Genomic DNA, 16,080 nt, shown 5'->3' on the forward strand with positions numbered 1-16,080 from the left:
AGTCCTACCTTTCAATCTGTACTCCCTTGCCTTAAAACACATCACCTCATGCTTTTCAGAATTAATTACCACTGCTCAGCCCATCTATATTGTCCTGTGTCTAAGGCTTTCTTCCTCACTGCTTACAACACCATCAATTTTTGTGTCATCAGCAAACTTACTGATCACACCTCCTCCAATCATGTCTAGATCATTAACGTATGCAGCAAAACAGCAAAGGACCCACCACCGACTGTTGAGAATAGTGTCAATTCACCTCACTGTACAGTCACCTACTGCTACATTCCTTGTTGTTCCCTCAACTTGAGTGGCCTCCTGTGCTGTGATGCCATCGTTAGTTTGCACATCCAGCCCTCAGACCCCAATCTCATCAAGGAGACCGAGAGAACCTCAGACCACCTGGGCAGTTGCTGAGGCTGAATCTCCTGCTTTCTGGGTCCTTTACCTGCTTCATGCTCTGTCACACCCTCCTGTCCCTGTTCACTGATCAAAGCAGACCGTTTCCTAAGTAGTAGGACTGTCTTTTGGCACAAAGAATGCAGGTAACATTCCCTTCCTGATGTCTGTAGTTCAGCGTCTAGCTCACAAACTCTGAAGCACATCTAGTTGAACACTTACTGCAGACATGTTTGTCCCAGATCACAATACTGTCCAGTCACTCCCACATACTGCAGCCGTGGCACATCAGCTGAGCTGCCATTTTTAATGAGCTTTAATTATTTAAGTATTATTCACTTACTTTTTATGCCTTTTAACTTTACCACCAATTTATGTACGATGTTACAATTTAAGAACAGAAAAGATATTGACTGCCAACCAGATTCAACGAACAGCTGGCTTACTTCTTCACAGAGCCAGTTCCAATCAGTTCCAATAAATCTAACTTTGTCTTTGACTGTCTACCATGGGAGAATCTCCTTTTGCTTGCTGCTCTGGGTGATGCTGACTACCTGTCTTAGGGGTTTTCTCTTACCCACCTCTGCAGGTAATGCTGACTACCTTATTAGGTTTCCTCCTGTTAACTGCTCTTTTCAAGAGACTTCTTCCAGAGAGTTTCCACAATTTTCAAAACCCCAATCCTCTTTAAATATTTAACTGTATCTTTTTTCTCTGCACCATTGCTGGAAGTCTTCCTTTTGCTTGCTTTTGGTATTCAATAAAGTCAGTTATCAATTTGATAAAGTTGGGAGTTCCTGTTTATTTCAATATGTCATACGTTGCTCCATTGCCATGCATGCATGTATCCCAACTTCGTTGGGAAAGATCAGATGGGGTTTGGATATTGGGGAAAGTCAGGGATCGGAGTGGGAAGGCCAATGGATTGGTCACCACAGTGTGGGGAGTTGAATGCTCAAAGGTTGTAGGAAGTCGTGTGGAGGTTGTGATGGATTAGTGTGGTTCTGAGGGATGCTTTTCAAGACCTGGTGAAAACACTTGCTTGTAGGTCAGGAGGAGCAGTGCTCTAAGTGCATTTGTTAAAATGTAAAAAGAAAAAAACTCATTCACTGGATGTCCACGTCGCCAGCATGTCCGAAAATGTGAATTTGCCACTCTCTGACAACATTTTATAGAGTCATAGAGATGTACAGCATTGAAACAGACCCTTCGGTCCAACCCGTCCATGCCGACCAGATATCCCAACCCAATCCAGTCCCACCTGCCAGCATCCGGCCCATATCCCTCCAAACCCTTCTTATTCATATACCCATCCAGATGTCTCTTAAATGTTGCAATTGTACCAGCCTCCACCACATCCTCTGGCAGCTCATTCCATGCATGTACCACTCTCTGTGTGAAAAAGTTGCCCCGTAGGTCTCTTTTATATCTTTCACGTCTCCCCCTAAACCTATGCCCTCTAGTTCTAGACTCCCTGACCCCAGTGCAAAGACTTTGCCTATTTACACTATCCATGCCCCTCATAATTTTGTAAGCCTCTATAAAGTCACCCCTCAGCGTCTGACGCTGTAGGGAAAACAGCCCCAGCCTGTTCAGCCTCTCCATATAGCTCAAATCCTCCAACCCTGGCAACATCCTTGTAAATCTTTTCTGAACCCTTTCAAGTTTCACAACATCTTTCTGATAGGAAGATAGGAAGATATTCCAACAGTGGCCTAACCAATGTCCTATGCAGCCGCAACATGACCTCCCAACTCCTGTACTCAATACTCTGATCAATAAAGGAAAGCATACCAAACGCCGCCTTCACTATCCTGTTGACCTGCGACTCCACTTTCAGGGAGCTATGAACCTGCACTCCAAGGTCTCTTTGTTCAGCAACACTCTCTCGGACCTTACCTTTAAGTGTATAAATCCTGCTAAGGTTTGCTTTCCCAAAATGCAGCACCTCGCATTTATCTGAATTAAACTCCATCTGCCACTTCTCAGCCCATTGGCCCATCTGGTCCAGATCCTGTTGTAATCTGAGGTAACCCTCTTCGCTGTCCACTACACCTCCAAGATCCTTGTGGCACTCCACTGGTCACAGGCCTCCAGTCTGAAAAACAACCCTCCACCACCCTCCTGTCTTCTACCTTTGAGTCAGTTCTGTATCCGAATGGCTAGTTCTCCCTGTATTCCGTGACATCGAACCTTGCTAAGCAGTCTCCCATGGGGAACCTCGTCGAATGCCTTACTGAAGTCTATATAGATCACATTTATCACTCTGCCCTCATCAATCCTCTTTGTTACCTCCTCAAAAAACTCAATCAAGTTTGTGAGACATGATTTCCCATGCACAAAGCCATGTTGACTATCCCTAATCAGTCCTTGCCTTTCCAAATACATGTACATCCTGCAGAAATTTCCTGCAGTCTGGGAAATCTGTGGTTTTAACAGAAAAGGAAACTTCCAAAGATTTCATTGAGTGACTTAATTCCTGGGACTGGTTAGGTTGCCCTCCCAGTTGAGTGGGTGATTTTGAGATGGATTGCAGTTCACTTCCAGCTTTTTAATGTTTTAATTTCACAGCTGATTCAAACCCATTTTTGTTCTTGATAGTTAAAAATACTGATTTCCAACCTGCACATAGTTGCTGCTATGTTCATTAATAAGGCTCTTCGCGCAAAGGAGATCTGGGTAGCAGAAATTCCTAAGGCTTCGGGTTAACTCCTGAAAGGAGGGCAGATGACCGTGTTACTTGTGGTCAAGGCAATTACATCCTTTAATGGAACTGTGTAGAATTGGAAAGCAGACTTTGATGAGAGCACAGAACAAGCTCTGGATTGGTGCTGGAATAGGAAAGGGCTGATTACACTCTTGCTACTTAGAAAGCATCAGTGTCAAAACTTGATGAATACCATGGCGCATTCTGAACAAGAATGGCGATGCATCAGATTGTACAGAAGACGGAACACAAATATTTAAATATATGTTGACATTAACACTCTATTCGCTTAAGGTTTAGAACACGACATGAATTTATATTTCAGGAGTTAGGATTGTCGAGTTCTAATGCTTTCTGTTTTTAGTTTGTAGGTTATAATGATGAGGTGCTGGATGTAAAATTTTTGGGTCTATCTGACACACACATTGTTGTGGCCACCAACAGCCCACAGCTGAAAGTATTTGAGCTTGCAACGTTAAATTGTCAAATTCTATATGGACACACAGGTGAGTGGAAACTTTCTACTTGTGTTGGGTTGGTCATAACTCTCCTTCAAGTTTCCACTCTGTTAGTGGTGAGAGGTAGGGGTTATGGGACAAATACTTGGATAGTGCAATAGTCTTGTATTCCTTCCCTTGTACAAATGTACATGCCAAACACAGTACATTGTCATCTTTGTTTTTTGATTCACAATCTGCTGACCTTCTTGTTAACCTGTCACAATGTTGCAATATCTGTTTGCCCTAAACCAGTTTGAACAAAAGATTAGTTTGAAGTAAATTGCCAAGTGTTGCAGTTGCTATACCTGGGTTATGCCACACTTTTTTTTTTTGGATCTATTATTTTAACAGCCCAGGTATAGTTTTGCCTTTGTGTGATTGATAAGTCGTTTAATACATCCCCATCTTTTATAGAATCCCTACAGTGTGAAAGCAGGCCATTCAGACCCTGTGAAGAGCATCCCACCCAGACCCTTCTCCCCACTACCCTATCCATGTAATCCTATACTTCCCATGGACTGCACACCCCTGGGCACTGTGGGCAATTTAGCCTGGCCAATCCATCTAACCTGCACATCTTTGGACTGTGGAAGGAAACTGGAGGACACAGAGCAAACCCACACAGACACGGGGAGAATGTGTAAACTTCACATAAACCGTCACCTAATGGTGGAATCGAATCCAGGTCCCTGGCGCTGTGAGGCAGCAGTGCTAGCCACCATGCCACCCTATGTATCGGATGAATACAATTATGTAATGTTCTGTGTTTTCTCAAATAGATCTTGCCATGCTATTGTAATTGAGTATTATTCCATTTTCTAACCCCATTTAGTTACCAAAGAAATATTGTTAACTTCTTCCGTTTCTAAATTTAATCCCTTATGCATGTTGAAATCATATTTTTAAGCTAAATTTCTTGAGCTCAATGTAGGAAAAAGACATTAATGTATAGTTGCATTCCACAACAATAGGAGTGCTTGACTGCCATTGATGCATTTCTCATATATTGGTCATTATAATGCCAGAAATGTGACAACAGAGCAAGGTCCCACAAATGTAATGCAGTAATGACAATACCAAATACTTCAAGCACACTTTTTTTCCCATGTCAACATTTATTTGTGTGGCTTGCTACAGACCACATACTCAAATCAAGCAGCTGGAAGAGTTGCATTTGAGTGTAACAGTGCCAGGTAAGTTTGTGCTGCAGGAATTTTAAAAAAGGCTGTTCACAGATACGTAATTTCTTAATAACAGCTTGCTATCAGTGTTTCATTGGTTCCTTGCAAAGCTGTTAAAAACAGGCATTGCTGGAGAGACGCAGCAGGTCTGGTAGTATTTCTGGAGCGAGAAACAGAGTTCATGTCTTGAATCCAGTCACCCTTCTACAGAACCCATAGCCGTTGGGAAAATGTGGTACAGTCGGTTCTGCTATTACACAACAATTCTGTTCTCGTGCAACCGCATGGTATAAGAAAATCGCATAATAGCTACACTATTTAAACTAATGGGGCCAGAATTGCGTTATAACTAATACACGATCTAAAAGTTTGCGCTTTAGAAGCAGTGTCCCAAATTCGTCAATCGTGTTATAGCGAATTCGCATTAACAAAATGCGCATTATAGCAGAACAACCGGTATTTATGCTGATGATAGATGTGTTGGAGTGAGTGGCGTTGGAGTGAGTGTGGATAGGTAAGGAAGGAGCCTACATAGCGAATTAAATGTTAGGCAGACAACAGAATGAAGATAGTAAGTCAGGGAAGATAATAAACTAGATATGTGTAATTATTAACCTTAATATTGAGTCTTGAAACACCTGATGTCGAGGAACATTTCCTTCCACCTCCAAAATCCAGCTTCTATCATGATGACAGGTTGCTTTCAGTGCAACCAACCAGCCATAACCTACATTGTCAGCTACCTAGTTTCTTTTCTTGCCTGGCTGACTGTGTAAATTTAACATGATTTCTGGTGTTTGTTTATTTCAGATATTTTGATGTAAAAAGTAATTTTAGTCAGCTATTTATTAATTTCTGGCCTGCCTGTTGGTTGCATAGTGTTATGCTGCATATTTTCCGACCAACAGATTATATTGCGCTGTTAGTACAGTCTTGGAATAATACAAGAAATTAATTTGCTTTAAAGTCATGACTGAAGATAAAGAACTTATTTTTCTACTTGGTGTTATGCTATAGCCAGAGAAAATTAATTTTCTTTTTTAGATACCGTATTAGCCCTGGATGTGTTTAAGAAAGGCACCAAATTTGCCAGTTGTTCAAAGGTATGTTCTGTTTTTCAACAAATTGATCTATTTTTATAGATTTAGTTGGGAAATTAATCCTTTTTGTGATATAAACTAACTTGGTGTTTTTAGGTTTAATTATTTTCCTCCCACACTTCAGGACAAAACCGTTCGAATCTGGAAAATGAGTAAAACGACTGGAGAAGTGAACTGTGTGGCACAAGGCCTAGGACATGCCCACAGCATCGGTATTATTTCTTGCTCACGGTAAGTATGTTTTGAAAGTTATCATAGAATCTCTACAGTGTGGAAACAGGCCCTTTGGAAGCAAGTCCGACCCTCTGAAGAGTATTCCACCCAAGCCCATTCCCCATGACTGTACATTTACCCCTGACTAATGCACATAACCTACACATCCCTGAACATTATGAGCAATTTAGCACAGCCAATCTACCTAACTTGCACATCTTTGGATTGTGGAAGGAAACCCACGCAGACAAGTGTTCAGGTGTTTTTTCTTAAATGAGAGCCTCAAATCTCCTCTTGCTGCAAGATCCCCTTGCATGTCTGCTGTTCAAGCAATGAAAATGTGACTAAATCGGCTTGACTTTTACAATTCTCATCTTTGTGTTCAAATCTTTTATTATTTCAATCTCTTACAGAATCTGAACTGCTTCCATTTTGGTCCCTTTGTACATTTCCAATTTGAATTGCTTAACTTTTCACTGTGTACCTTCAGCAGCCTGACCCTAAGCTCTGGCACGCGCTCCTTCATTCATTCTCTCTCTCTCTCTCTCTCTCTCTTTCTCTGCTTTCAAACATCTTGCTCTCTCTGCTTTTAAACATCTTGACCAAACATTGTCACCTTTCTGTCATGACTGATTTTTAAAGTTTTGTTTGATAATCTTACTATGAAACTTGTTGAAATTTTTTTTTCCGGAAAGCCGCATTCCAAATGCAAGTTTTGCTGGCAATAAACTTGTTATAGCGTGCACTAGTTGGGTGCTTTTTTAAACAGATATGCTTTTATAACAGTTGGTTAACTCAGTTGTCTAGATGACTGGCTTGCAATTCAGCATAACGCCAACAGCGTTGTTTCAATTCCCACACAGGTTACCATATTGGGTTGTCCTCTTCCGTCTCTCCTGAGGCATGGTGACCTGCAGGTTAAACCACTGTCAGTTATATCTCTGTAATAAGAGAGCAGCTCACTAGGATTGTGGCAACTTTGCCATAATCTTATAAAGGATGCATTTAAATAGTGACACATTGCCCCAGCGTGAAGTTAAGCCTGAAGGTGGTGTTACTTTCTAATGTAGATAACCCCTTGTATTGCTCTTCAGCTTCAGAGGTTTATTGTCTTCAGGTGAAGGTGGGAATAAGATTGACAATGCTTCTGACTGATTATCTGATCATGGTTGAGCAGCAGATTTGTGTAGCTCCAATCTGATTGTTGGCTTCACGTTGTATGCAGATTGTTTGGTTCTAATATTCTTTTTATTCGATGATTTTCTAATTCCAGATTGAAAGAAGGCTTCATTATCAGTGGGAGCCAGGACTGCACCCTAAAGCTGTGGAATCTTACAAAGTCCATTGAGGTTAACAGTAAGAAAGCCGCAGAACATGAAATCTTTCATGCTGAGTTGACTGAGAAAGTTCACGACAAGGTAAAAGGCTATGAGTTATATCGATGCCTAAGTAATGATGAACACTTGTGTGATCTGCTTTGTAGAAGAAGGAATCCAGTGAGGGCAAAGCAGATAATGTAGAAGTTAACAGCGCAGTGGGACTGACTTTGGTTAGTTCCATTCTTGTACTAGACCATTGGATAGATGTCTCTAGTCAAATATATCCTCTCCTCCATCTCGCTCTCTTCATGCTGCACCCCTTGGCAGTGTCATTTACAGACAAGTTTAGAATAGACCAGCCAACTGCCTTTCCAAATCCCCCGTTTGCTGCTGAAACTCTTGTTTCTATTCCTTTGTGATCTTTAAAGTTAACTTCTCCAGTGTTCAGCTGGCTAACCTGCCATTATTGCATAGACTTCAACTTATCCAAATCTCTACTACTCTCGTGCTATTCTGCATAAGTCTTATAAATCTTCCCTGCCTTTGTTAATCAACAGTGACTTTTGGATCTGCTACACAACTGGTATAAGGTTTCTGTTAAATCCCTTCATGGCCTTGTCTCTCTGTATTCTTGTAACCTCCCAAACCTTAGCTTTCCCTGACAACCTCTCCTCTCAGTGACTCCTTAAGGCATCCATCCTCCCGTTACTTTTCTCACTGTGTCTTCAGATTCCTAAGCTCTGGAAGCTAACCCTCTCCTCCTGGATAAAGCTTTGGTTAATTCATCATCATGTTCCATGAAGAGAGATGTTGGATGTTTCGCTGTACGGTGGAAAACTATTCCGCGGGTACGGGGGTCGCTCTGTATTAGAGGTTGCATGTCAATGTTACAGTTGTGAACAATATTGCACCGATAATTAAACTGTTTGCTAATCATCAGGAAATGAGGATGTGGTTTGTTCTTAAGTGTGTCCTATTGTGATTATTACATTGTAGGATATAAACAGTGTGGTAGTCTCTCCAAATGACAAGCTGGTGGCTACCGGCTCACAGGACAGAACAGCAAAGCTCTGGTCCACGTCTGATTTCTCACTCATCGGAGTGTTTCGAGGTCACACCCGTGGAATTTGGTCGGTCCAGTTTTCTCCGATGGACCAGATCCTAGCTACCTCTTCAGCAGATGGCACTGTCAAACTCTGGGGACTTCAGGACTTCAACTGCTTAAAGGTAGAAAATATGATTTGGTTGTGGCAGAGGGAAGACTTCAGTGTGACCAAAAACAGCTTGGTGACTTGCGTGACCTGATTAGGAAAGGTGATTGGACGGTGTGGCAGAATTAAACGTCTAAAATTCTAACAGGGCTAGGCTAGGGGCAGGAAGGGTATTTCCTGTGGGTAGGGAGTCTCAAACCAGGTGCAGTCTCACCCGTGATATGGAGGAGGCCATTTAAGACTGACATGAAGAAATGTCGTCTTATTCCATAGAAGGCAATGGAGGTAGGGTCACTGAGTGTATTAACGGAAAATTTTAAGACATTAAAGGTAATATGTGGTATGGAGAGAAAATACAAAGGTGGCATTGAGGTAGAGGGTCGATCGTGATCATGTTGAATGGCACAGTAGGCTCAGAGGGCCGAATGGCCTACTTCTGCACGGAGTGTTTGTTTGGAATCCTTCACTGACCCAAAAACCAAAGGGTGAGAATTACAGACAGAGGGGGCGAAGTGGAGTGTGACACAAACGGCATGAAGTCTTTTAGCCTCTGGTCCTTGGTATGCTTTTCTCTCATGGACCTCCCCTCCACTCCCAACCTCAAACCACACCCATCCCCACCAAAATTGGCATGTGTGACATGGAGGCTGACGGGTGGGAATAGTGTGACTGTAGGCTCGAGCCAGGAGAGCATGTGTAAGGGTGCCCGGAAGAATAAGGAAGGTGGAGGTAAGCAAGGTTGTTAGGGGAGGCAGTAACCTGGTGTGGGAGAGGTCTGAGCTCTCATCACTCAGACAGGAAGAGCTCTCCTACTCCCCCTGGCCTACAGGGAGGTTTCAAAATGAAGAGTTACTTGAGCCTCTTGTGGCGACAATCTGACCTGAAGTGATCCCAGGAATGTGCAAGCTTTTGTTGATTTCAAGTTAAAATCATTTTCCGGTCACAGTGGCCTCATCAAACCTTAATTGTGTCTCTTTCTGGAGCAGACAGCTGTGCTAAAGAGATAGAGTCTCCAGCTAAAATGACCTGCATGTGAACCTCCAGGCAAAATTTTACCCAACCACCCCCAATCGCCACTACCTCGTTCCTGATGGATACACTGGGTTAACATCTGCAGTCTTATTTTATTGGCGGTATATGATATCGTTAAACATTTAATTATTTCAGTGGACTTTCCCTTAGCGAGTTTTGAGAAGATTTGTAGGTTAGGTTGAGGTTCTGGATGTAGGTTTGCGAACTGAGCTGGAAGGTTCGTTTTCGGATGTTTCATCACCATACTAGGTTACATCATCAGTCAGCCTGGGGATGAAGCACTGGTGGCATGGCCCGCTTTCTATTTATGTGTTTAGGTTTCTTTGGGTTGGTGATGTCATTTCCTGTGGTGATGTTATTTCCTGTTCTTTTTCTTACGGGGTGGTAAATGGGATCCAATTCAATGTGTTTGTTGATGGAGTTCCAATTGGAATGCCATACTTCTAGGAATTATTGTGCGTGTCTCTATTTGGCTTGTCCTAGGATGGATGTGTTGTCCCAGTCAAAGTGGTGTCCTTCCTCATCTGTATATAAGGATACTAGTGAGAGTGGGTCATGTCTTTTTGTGGCTAGTTGATGTTCATGGATCCTGGTGGCTCGTGTTCTGCCTGTTTGTCCAATGTAGTGTTTGTTACAGTTCTTGCACGGTATTTTGTAAGTGACATTAGTTTAGCTTGTTGTCTGAAAAGGGTCTTTCAAGTTCATTAGCTGCTGTTTTAGCGGGGTGGTGGGTTTGTGGGCTACCATGATTGCAAGAGGTTTGATTTCTCTGATGATCACCAAGATTAATGGATTTTTGGATGCAGTGAGAATGAAGGGATATTGAGGTAGAAAGGCAAAATATTACAATTGTAGGAAAATTGAAATAAAAAAACAGAAAACGCTGAATGCTCAAGGTTTCATCGCTTCTGTGGTGATAAGAAAGTTAACATCATCTTGGAATAATGCATAAGGGTAGAATTGAGATAAAAGATCTGAGTCATGATCCTACTAATGGTGTGTCAGGCAGAAAAGGCTGAATGGTTTAGTGTGTTATTTTTAATGTTCAGCGAAGGTATAAGGGGTGTTAGTACACAGTAACCAACTGAGCAAAAATAGAATATGAAGGAAGCATCTAAAGTTCATGACAACAGCTTGCAGTTCCTGTCAAATGAACTGCATTCTTTTTCTCGATTCTTGCTACCCTTTCTATCGTGCGTATTTGTAGCAATGAAACTCATTTGTTTATTTTTGCCTAGTCAGATCAGTTATGATGTTATTTCCCTAATCTCCTATTTGTGTCTGGAGTGTGGTCTTTACCACAGTATTGAATGCAGCAATACTAAAGTAAGTTCCGCAGCCTAATGCTGATGGCCCCTCCTTACTATCTCCTGTCCCTCTTCATATCCCTCCTTGCCCAGAGCTAAACAGTCGAGCAGTTGATTTCTGACATGACCTCGAATTCCTATCAGCCACATCTTAGCCCTTTTGAATTCAGAATGCCTCGACCCTGGTTGGCTACTAGACCTACCAGCCCTGACCCTAATCCCCTTGCTCATTTCAGACACTATGTTTGTGCCCAAATTTATGAACCGATTTGGATCTTTAAAATACTGTTTAGCCATTTTTTACAAAGTATTTATCCAGGACAAAATACTTTACGAAATGTTTAGGTCCCATTCCTGGTAGGGAGATCTTTGGTGCCCTTGCTTAATGCCTCCATGTTTCCAAGTTCCCCATGTTTTCGGATGTTGCATATAGCACATTGTATCTGAATTCTCAGAAGGCTTTTGATAAAGGAGGTTGGTAAATCAATTTAGATAGCTTGGAATTTACTAGTGTGGATTGAGAATTAGTGCACCATTGTTTTATTTGTTCATGGGATGTGGGCATCGCTGGGGAGGCTGGCATTTATTACCCAGACGGCAGTTAAGAGTCGACCACATTGCTGTATCTGCAGTTACCTGTAAGGATTGCAGATTTCCCTTCTCTAAAGGGCATTAGTGAACCAGATGGGTTTTATGACAATTGACAAAGGTTGCATGGCCATCACTGGGCTAGCTTTGTATTCCATATTATGGTGGGATTCAAACTCATGTTCCCAGAAAGTTAACCTAAGAGTCTGAGTTACTCATCCACTATTAATGCTCCACAACCTCCCCTGAAGACTGAGTAGGGATAAATGGACCATCTCAGGATGGCAGACTGGACTGCAAAGGGGGAATGCTACATCCACAAATACTCACAACCACAAGAAAAGGTTTGCATGTGGCCATCAGTCATAATATTTCCAGCTGGCATCAAGCTGGATGGTAAAAAGAATAATTTGAGAGGTGGATGCACAGAGGCATCAAGAGGATTCCGATGGGCCTCATGAATAGGTTAGAACATAATGGATATAATTTATTGTGAATATATATGAGGTTATTCACTTTAGTAGAAAAGACAAATTACTTCTTAAATGAAGAGAGGTTTGAAAGTGCATGTTGTCTCAGGAATCTGGATGTACTAGTCCCTCAAAGCTAAGATGCAGGCACTGGGAGTCATTAGGAAGGCAAATGATGTGTTGGCATTGATTTCAAGGGGATTTGAGTGCAGCAGTGAAGATATCTTACCACAGTTGTGTTGAGGCTTTGTGAGATCTCACCTGGAGTATTGTGTACAACTTTGGTCAACTTATCAAAGGAAGCATATACTTGCCATAGGGAAAGTTCAGTTGAGATTCACCAGATTAATCCCTGGGCTGGCGGGGTGACACTTGTGTGGAAACACTTGGGAAACGTGTCTGTGTCCCTTAGTTATGAAGAATGATGATCTGATTAATAGATAATCAATTAACTCAATCCTGAAGATGTCACTGCCAGTACCCCAGCAGTGCTTAGTAATAAACAGGCAGTTTATTCCAATATTATAAGTTTGTGATGCTATTAATGATGCACTGTATGTAACAGCTCACTGGAAAAATGGCACTAGAAGACTTGTTTGAAGCACAACATTTCAAAGGATCAGAGTGTGATGGCGGAGTGTGCTCATGAAATTACTGGGATGCCTGTGGTGACTTGTGTTGATTGTTCATTTCCCTGCTTAACTTGGTAGGAATTCATTGACAGTATTTTATGTTCCACTATGCTGCCAGTCTGTTTATTGGTTCATGAGCCCTTGAGCGAATTCTCTTCACCTGCTGACTGAGTTCAAGATAATTATTAATAAGGTGTTTTCATTTCAGCTACCCTTTTATAAGTAATGGTATTGTTGACTGTATAGTGTACTTCTCATTTCGTAACCCTTTGTATTCTCAGACATTTGAAGGCCATGATGCTTCTGTACTGAAAACAGTTTTCGTGAGTCGTGGAACTCAGCTGTTGACAAGGTAAAATGAAGTTTTATTAACTATTGACAGATTAAAAATAGATGTTTCACAACATAACATTCCATTCCAAAATACCCCACAACCTTCAGCCTGCCCCAAAGTTTGGTAAGACCATTGTTGATCTGTTACTAATCATTCACCTACCTTTATTCTATATGCCTTGATAGCCTTTCCTAACAAGGATGTATCCTTTTCAGTCCTCAATGTTTCAGTGACCCAACATACACCACTTTCACTCATAGTGCCAGATTTTCAACAGCCTTCTGGGTGGCATGGTGGCTCAGTGGTTAGCACTGCTACCTCATGGTGCCAGGGGCTCAGGATCGATTCCAGCCCCTGTGACTGTCTGTGTGGAGTTTGCACATTCTCCCCAAGTCTGCATGGATTTTCCCCCCTACAGTCCTAAAGATGTGCAGGTTAGGTGGATTGGCCATGCTAAATTGCCCCACAGTGTCCAAGGATGTGTAAACTAGGTAGATTAACCATGGGAAGTGCAGGTTTATGGGCATAGGATGGGTCTGGATTGGATCTTTGGAGGGTTGGTGTGGACCCATGGGCCAAATGGCCTGCTTCTACACTGTAAGGATTCTACGAATCTTCGGAGAGAAAGAACTTCCTGTTTTAGATTTTGAACAACCTAATGCTAACCATAGGAGTTTGTTTCCCTGCATCTTCCCTAATGAATTCCTTAATCTATTTAACATGAATTAGATCCCCACTCAGTCTTTGCAACTCAAGGTACATGAGCCAATTTTACAGAATCTGACTTCATAATTTAAACCCTTAAATCTGGTATCACTTTGAGCTAAAAGCAGAAGCTGCTGGAAAAGCTCAGCAGGTCTGGCAACATTTATGCTCTGAAATCGTTGAGCTCCATGATGGGTCCTGAAGGCAACAAAATGTGTATTTGAAAGATGGGAAGTGTTCCTTGAGCTTCATTGGAACTGAGGACAGAGAAGTCAGCATCGGAGAAAGATAAGGGATTGAAATCTCCAGTGCCTACTTGGTCAGAGCCATGCATTATGACTGATCAGGGATGTTTTGCAACCAACTATCTCATCTCCATTTGATCTCCCCAAAATAGAGCAGACCACTGTGTAAGTTGCAAGTATGCAAACCTAAATTTACGGAAATATGCATACATTGCTGTTTCATTGAGAAAGAGTGCTGGGGATCTTGGATTGTCAGGAAGTAAAAGGGCAGGTATTACTCTCCTGCACTTGCATGCATCCCTTTCCTCCTCTGTCTCTCTTCCAACTGTTCTGCTGACTTGACCCTTCACACTGGCTTCTGAGACAGCTCCCTTCCTCCTTAACCGAGGATGCCCCTCCCATCGTGGTTGACAGGGTAGTTGACAGTAACCGTTTCATTTCCTGCATTTTATTGCCAGGTCTTATGGCTAATTGAAGTGTAAAAGTGTCCAAATTATCTGTGGATATTTGCCTTGCTTAATGTTTTATGTTAGAGATCAGTATGTTCAGAATGAAGTCAGCTTATCAACAGAGACAGGAAACCTTTTTAAATATTGTTGTTGGAGGGAATCCTGAGGGGCAGGATGTACATGTATTTGGAAAGGCAAGGACTGATTAGGGATAGTCAACATGGCTTTGTGCGTGGGAAATCATGTCTCACAAACTTGATTGTGTTTTTTGAAGAAGTGACAAAGAGGATTGATGAGGGTAGAGCAGTAGATGTGATCTATATGGACTTCAGTAAGGCGTTTGACAAGGTTCCTCTTGGTCAACTGATTAGCAAGGTTAGATCTCACGGAATACAGGGAGAACTGGCCATTTGGATACCGAACTGGCTTGAAGGTAGTAGATAGAAGGTGGTGGTGAAGGGTTGTTTTTCAGACTGGAGGCCTGTGACCAGTGGTGTGCCACAAGGATCGGTGCATGCGTCCACTACCTTTCGTCATACATATATATGATTTGGATGTGAACATCTGAGGGCGGCATGGTGGCTCAGTGGTTAGCATGACTACCTCACAGCACCAGTGAGCTGGGTTCAGTTCCAGCTTTGGGCGACTGTCTGTGGAATTTGCACATTCTCCCTGTGCCTGCGTGGGTTTCCTGCAGGTGCTCCGGTTTCCCCCCACAGTCCAAAGATGTGCAGGTTAGGTAAATTGGCCGTGCTAAATTACCCATAGTGTTTAGGGATATGTAGGTTAGGTGCATTAGTCAGTGGTAAATATAGAGTAATAGGGTAGGGGAATGCGTTTGGGTGGGTTACTCTTTGGAGGGTCAGTATGGACTTGTTGGGCTAAAGGGCCTGTTTACACGCAGTAGGGATTCTGTGACATGTCATGACATGACATACAAAGTATAGTTAGTAAGTTTGCAGACAACTCCAAAATTGGAGGTGTAGTGGACAGCGAAGAAGGTTACCTCAGAGTGCAATGGGATCTTGATGAGATGGGCCATGGATAGGATAGGCTAAATAGGCAAGGCCTTTTCCCTGGGATGGAGAAGTCCAGAACTAGAGGGCACAGGTTTAAGATGAGAGGGAAAGATTCAAAAGGGACATAAGGGACATCATCTTCACACAGAGGGTGGTGCGTGTATGGAATGAGCTACCAGAGGAAGTGTTGGAGACTGGTACAATTACAGCACTTAGAAGATGTCTGGATGGGTATATGAATAGGAAGGATTTAGAAGGATGTGGGCCAAATGCTGGCAGGTGGGACTAGATTAGGTTAGGATATCTGGTTGGCAAGGACGAGTTGGATGGAGGGGTCTGATTCTGTGCTGTACATCTCTATGACTCCATGTTAGATGGTGGAGCAGATCTGATTGGTTGAATGGTCTACTCCTGTTCCTGTGTTCTCAACTCCACTCACTCTCCTCTCTCCACCTTTTGGTAAGCTTTTCCTGCCTTGTTCTGTGTCACCCTGAACTCTGGCAGGTAGTTTGCACTGACTGCACTTTACTTCAGTCAGTGAAGGAGACAGCCTTTTGGCAGAACATCCCGCGGAAACATCTGAACTCATACTTGTTGCAATAAATCTTTTGGTTGATATCGCATCAAAGTTGAGAAAAAAATAACTTTAATGTAAATTAACTTACAGCATTT

General features: G+C 42.4%; 1 protein-coding gene across 2 annotated transcripts in view; it reads left to right on the forward strand.

Annotated features, from left to right (window-relative positions):
* tbl3 (transducin beta like 3) overlaps positions 1–16,080 on the forward strand; it is a 60,124-nt gene that overhangs the window by 23,432 nt on the left and 20,612 nt on the right. For both annotated transcript variants that reach the window (XM_043711325.1, XM_043711324.1), the window contains exons 11-16: positions 3,468–3,609; positions 5,829–5,887; positions 6,009–6,115; positions 7,371–7,515; positions 8,413–8,643; positions 12,938–13,008. In XM_043711325.1, coding sequence (XP_043567260.1) covers positions 3,468–3,609; positions 5,829–5,887; positions 6,009–6,115; positions 7,371–7,515; positions 8,413–8,643; positions 12,938–13,008 — 755 coding nt within the window. The remainder of the gene's footprint in view (positions 1–3,467; positions 3,610–5,828; positions 5,888–6,008; positions 6,116–7,370; positions 7,516–8,412; positions 8,644–12,937; positions 13,009–16,080) is intronic.

This window comes from Chiloscyllium plagiosum, chromosome 21, assembly GCF_004010195.1.
Source record: "Chiloscyllium plagiosum isolate BGI_BamShark_2017 chromosome 21, ASM401019v2, whole genome shotgun sequence".
Lineage (NCBI taxonomy): Eukaryota > Metazoa > Chordata > Chondrichthyes > Orectolobiformes > Hemiscylliidae > Chiloscyllium > Chiloscyllium plagiosum.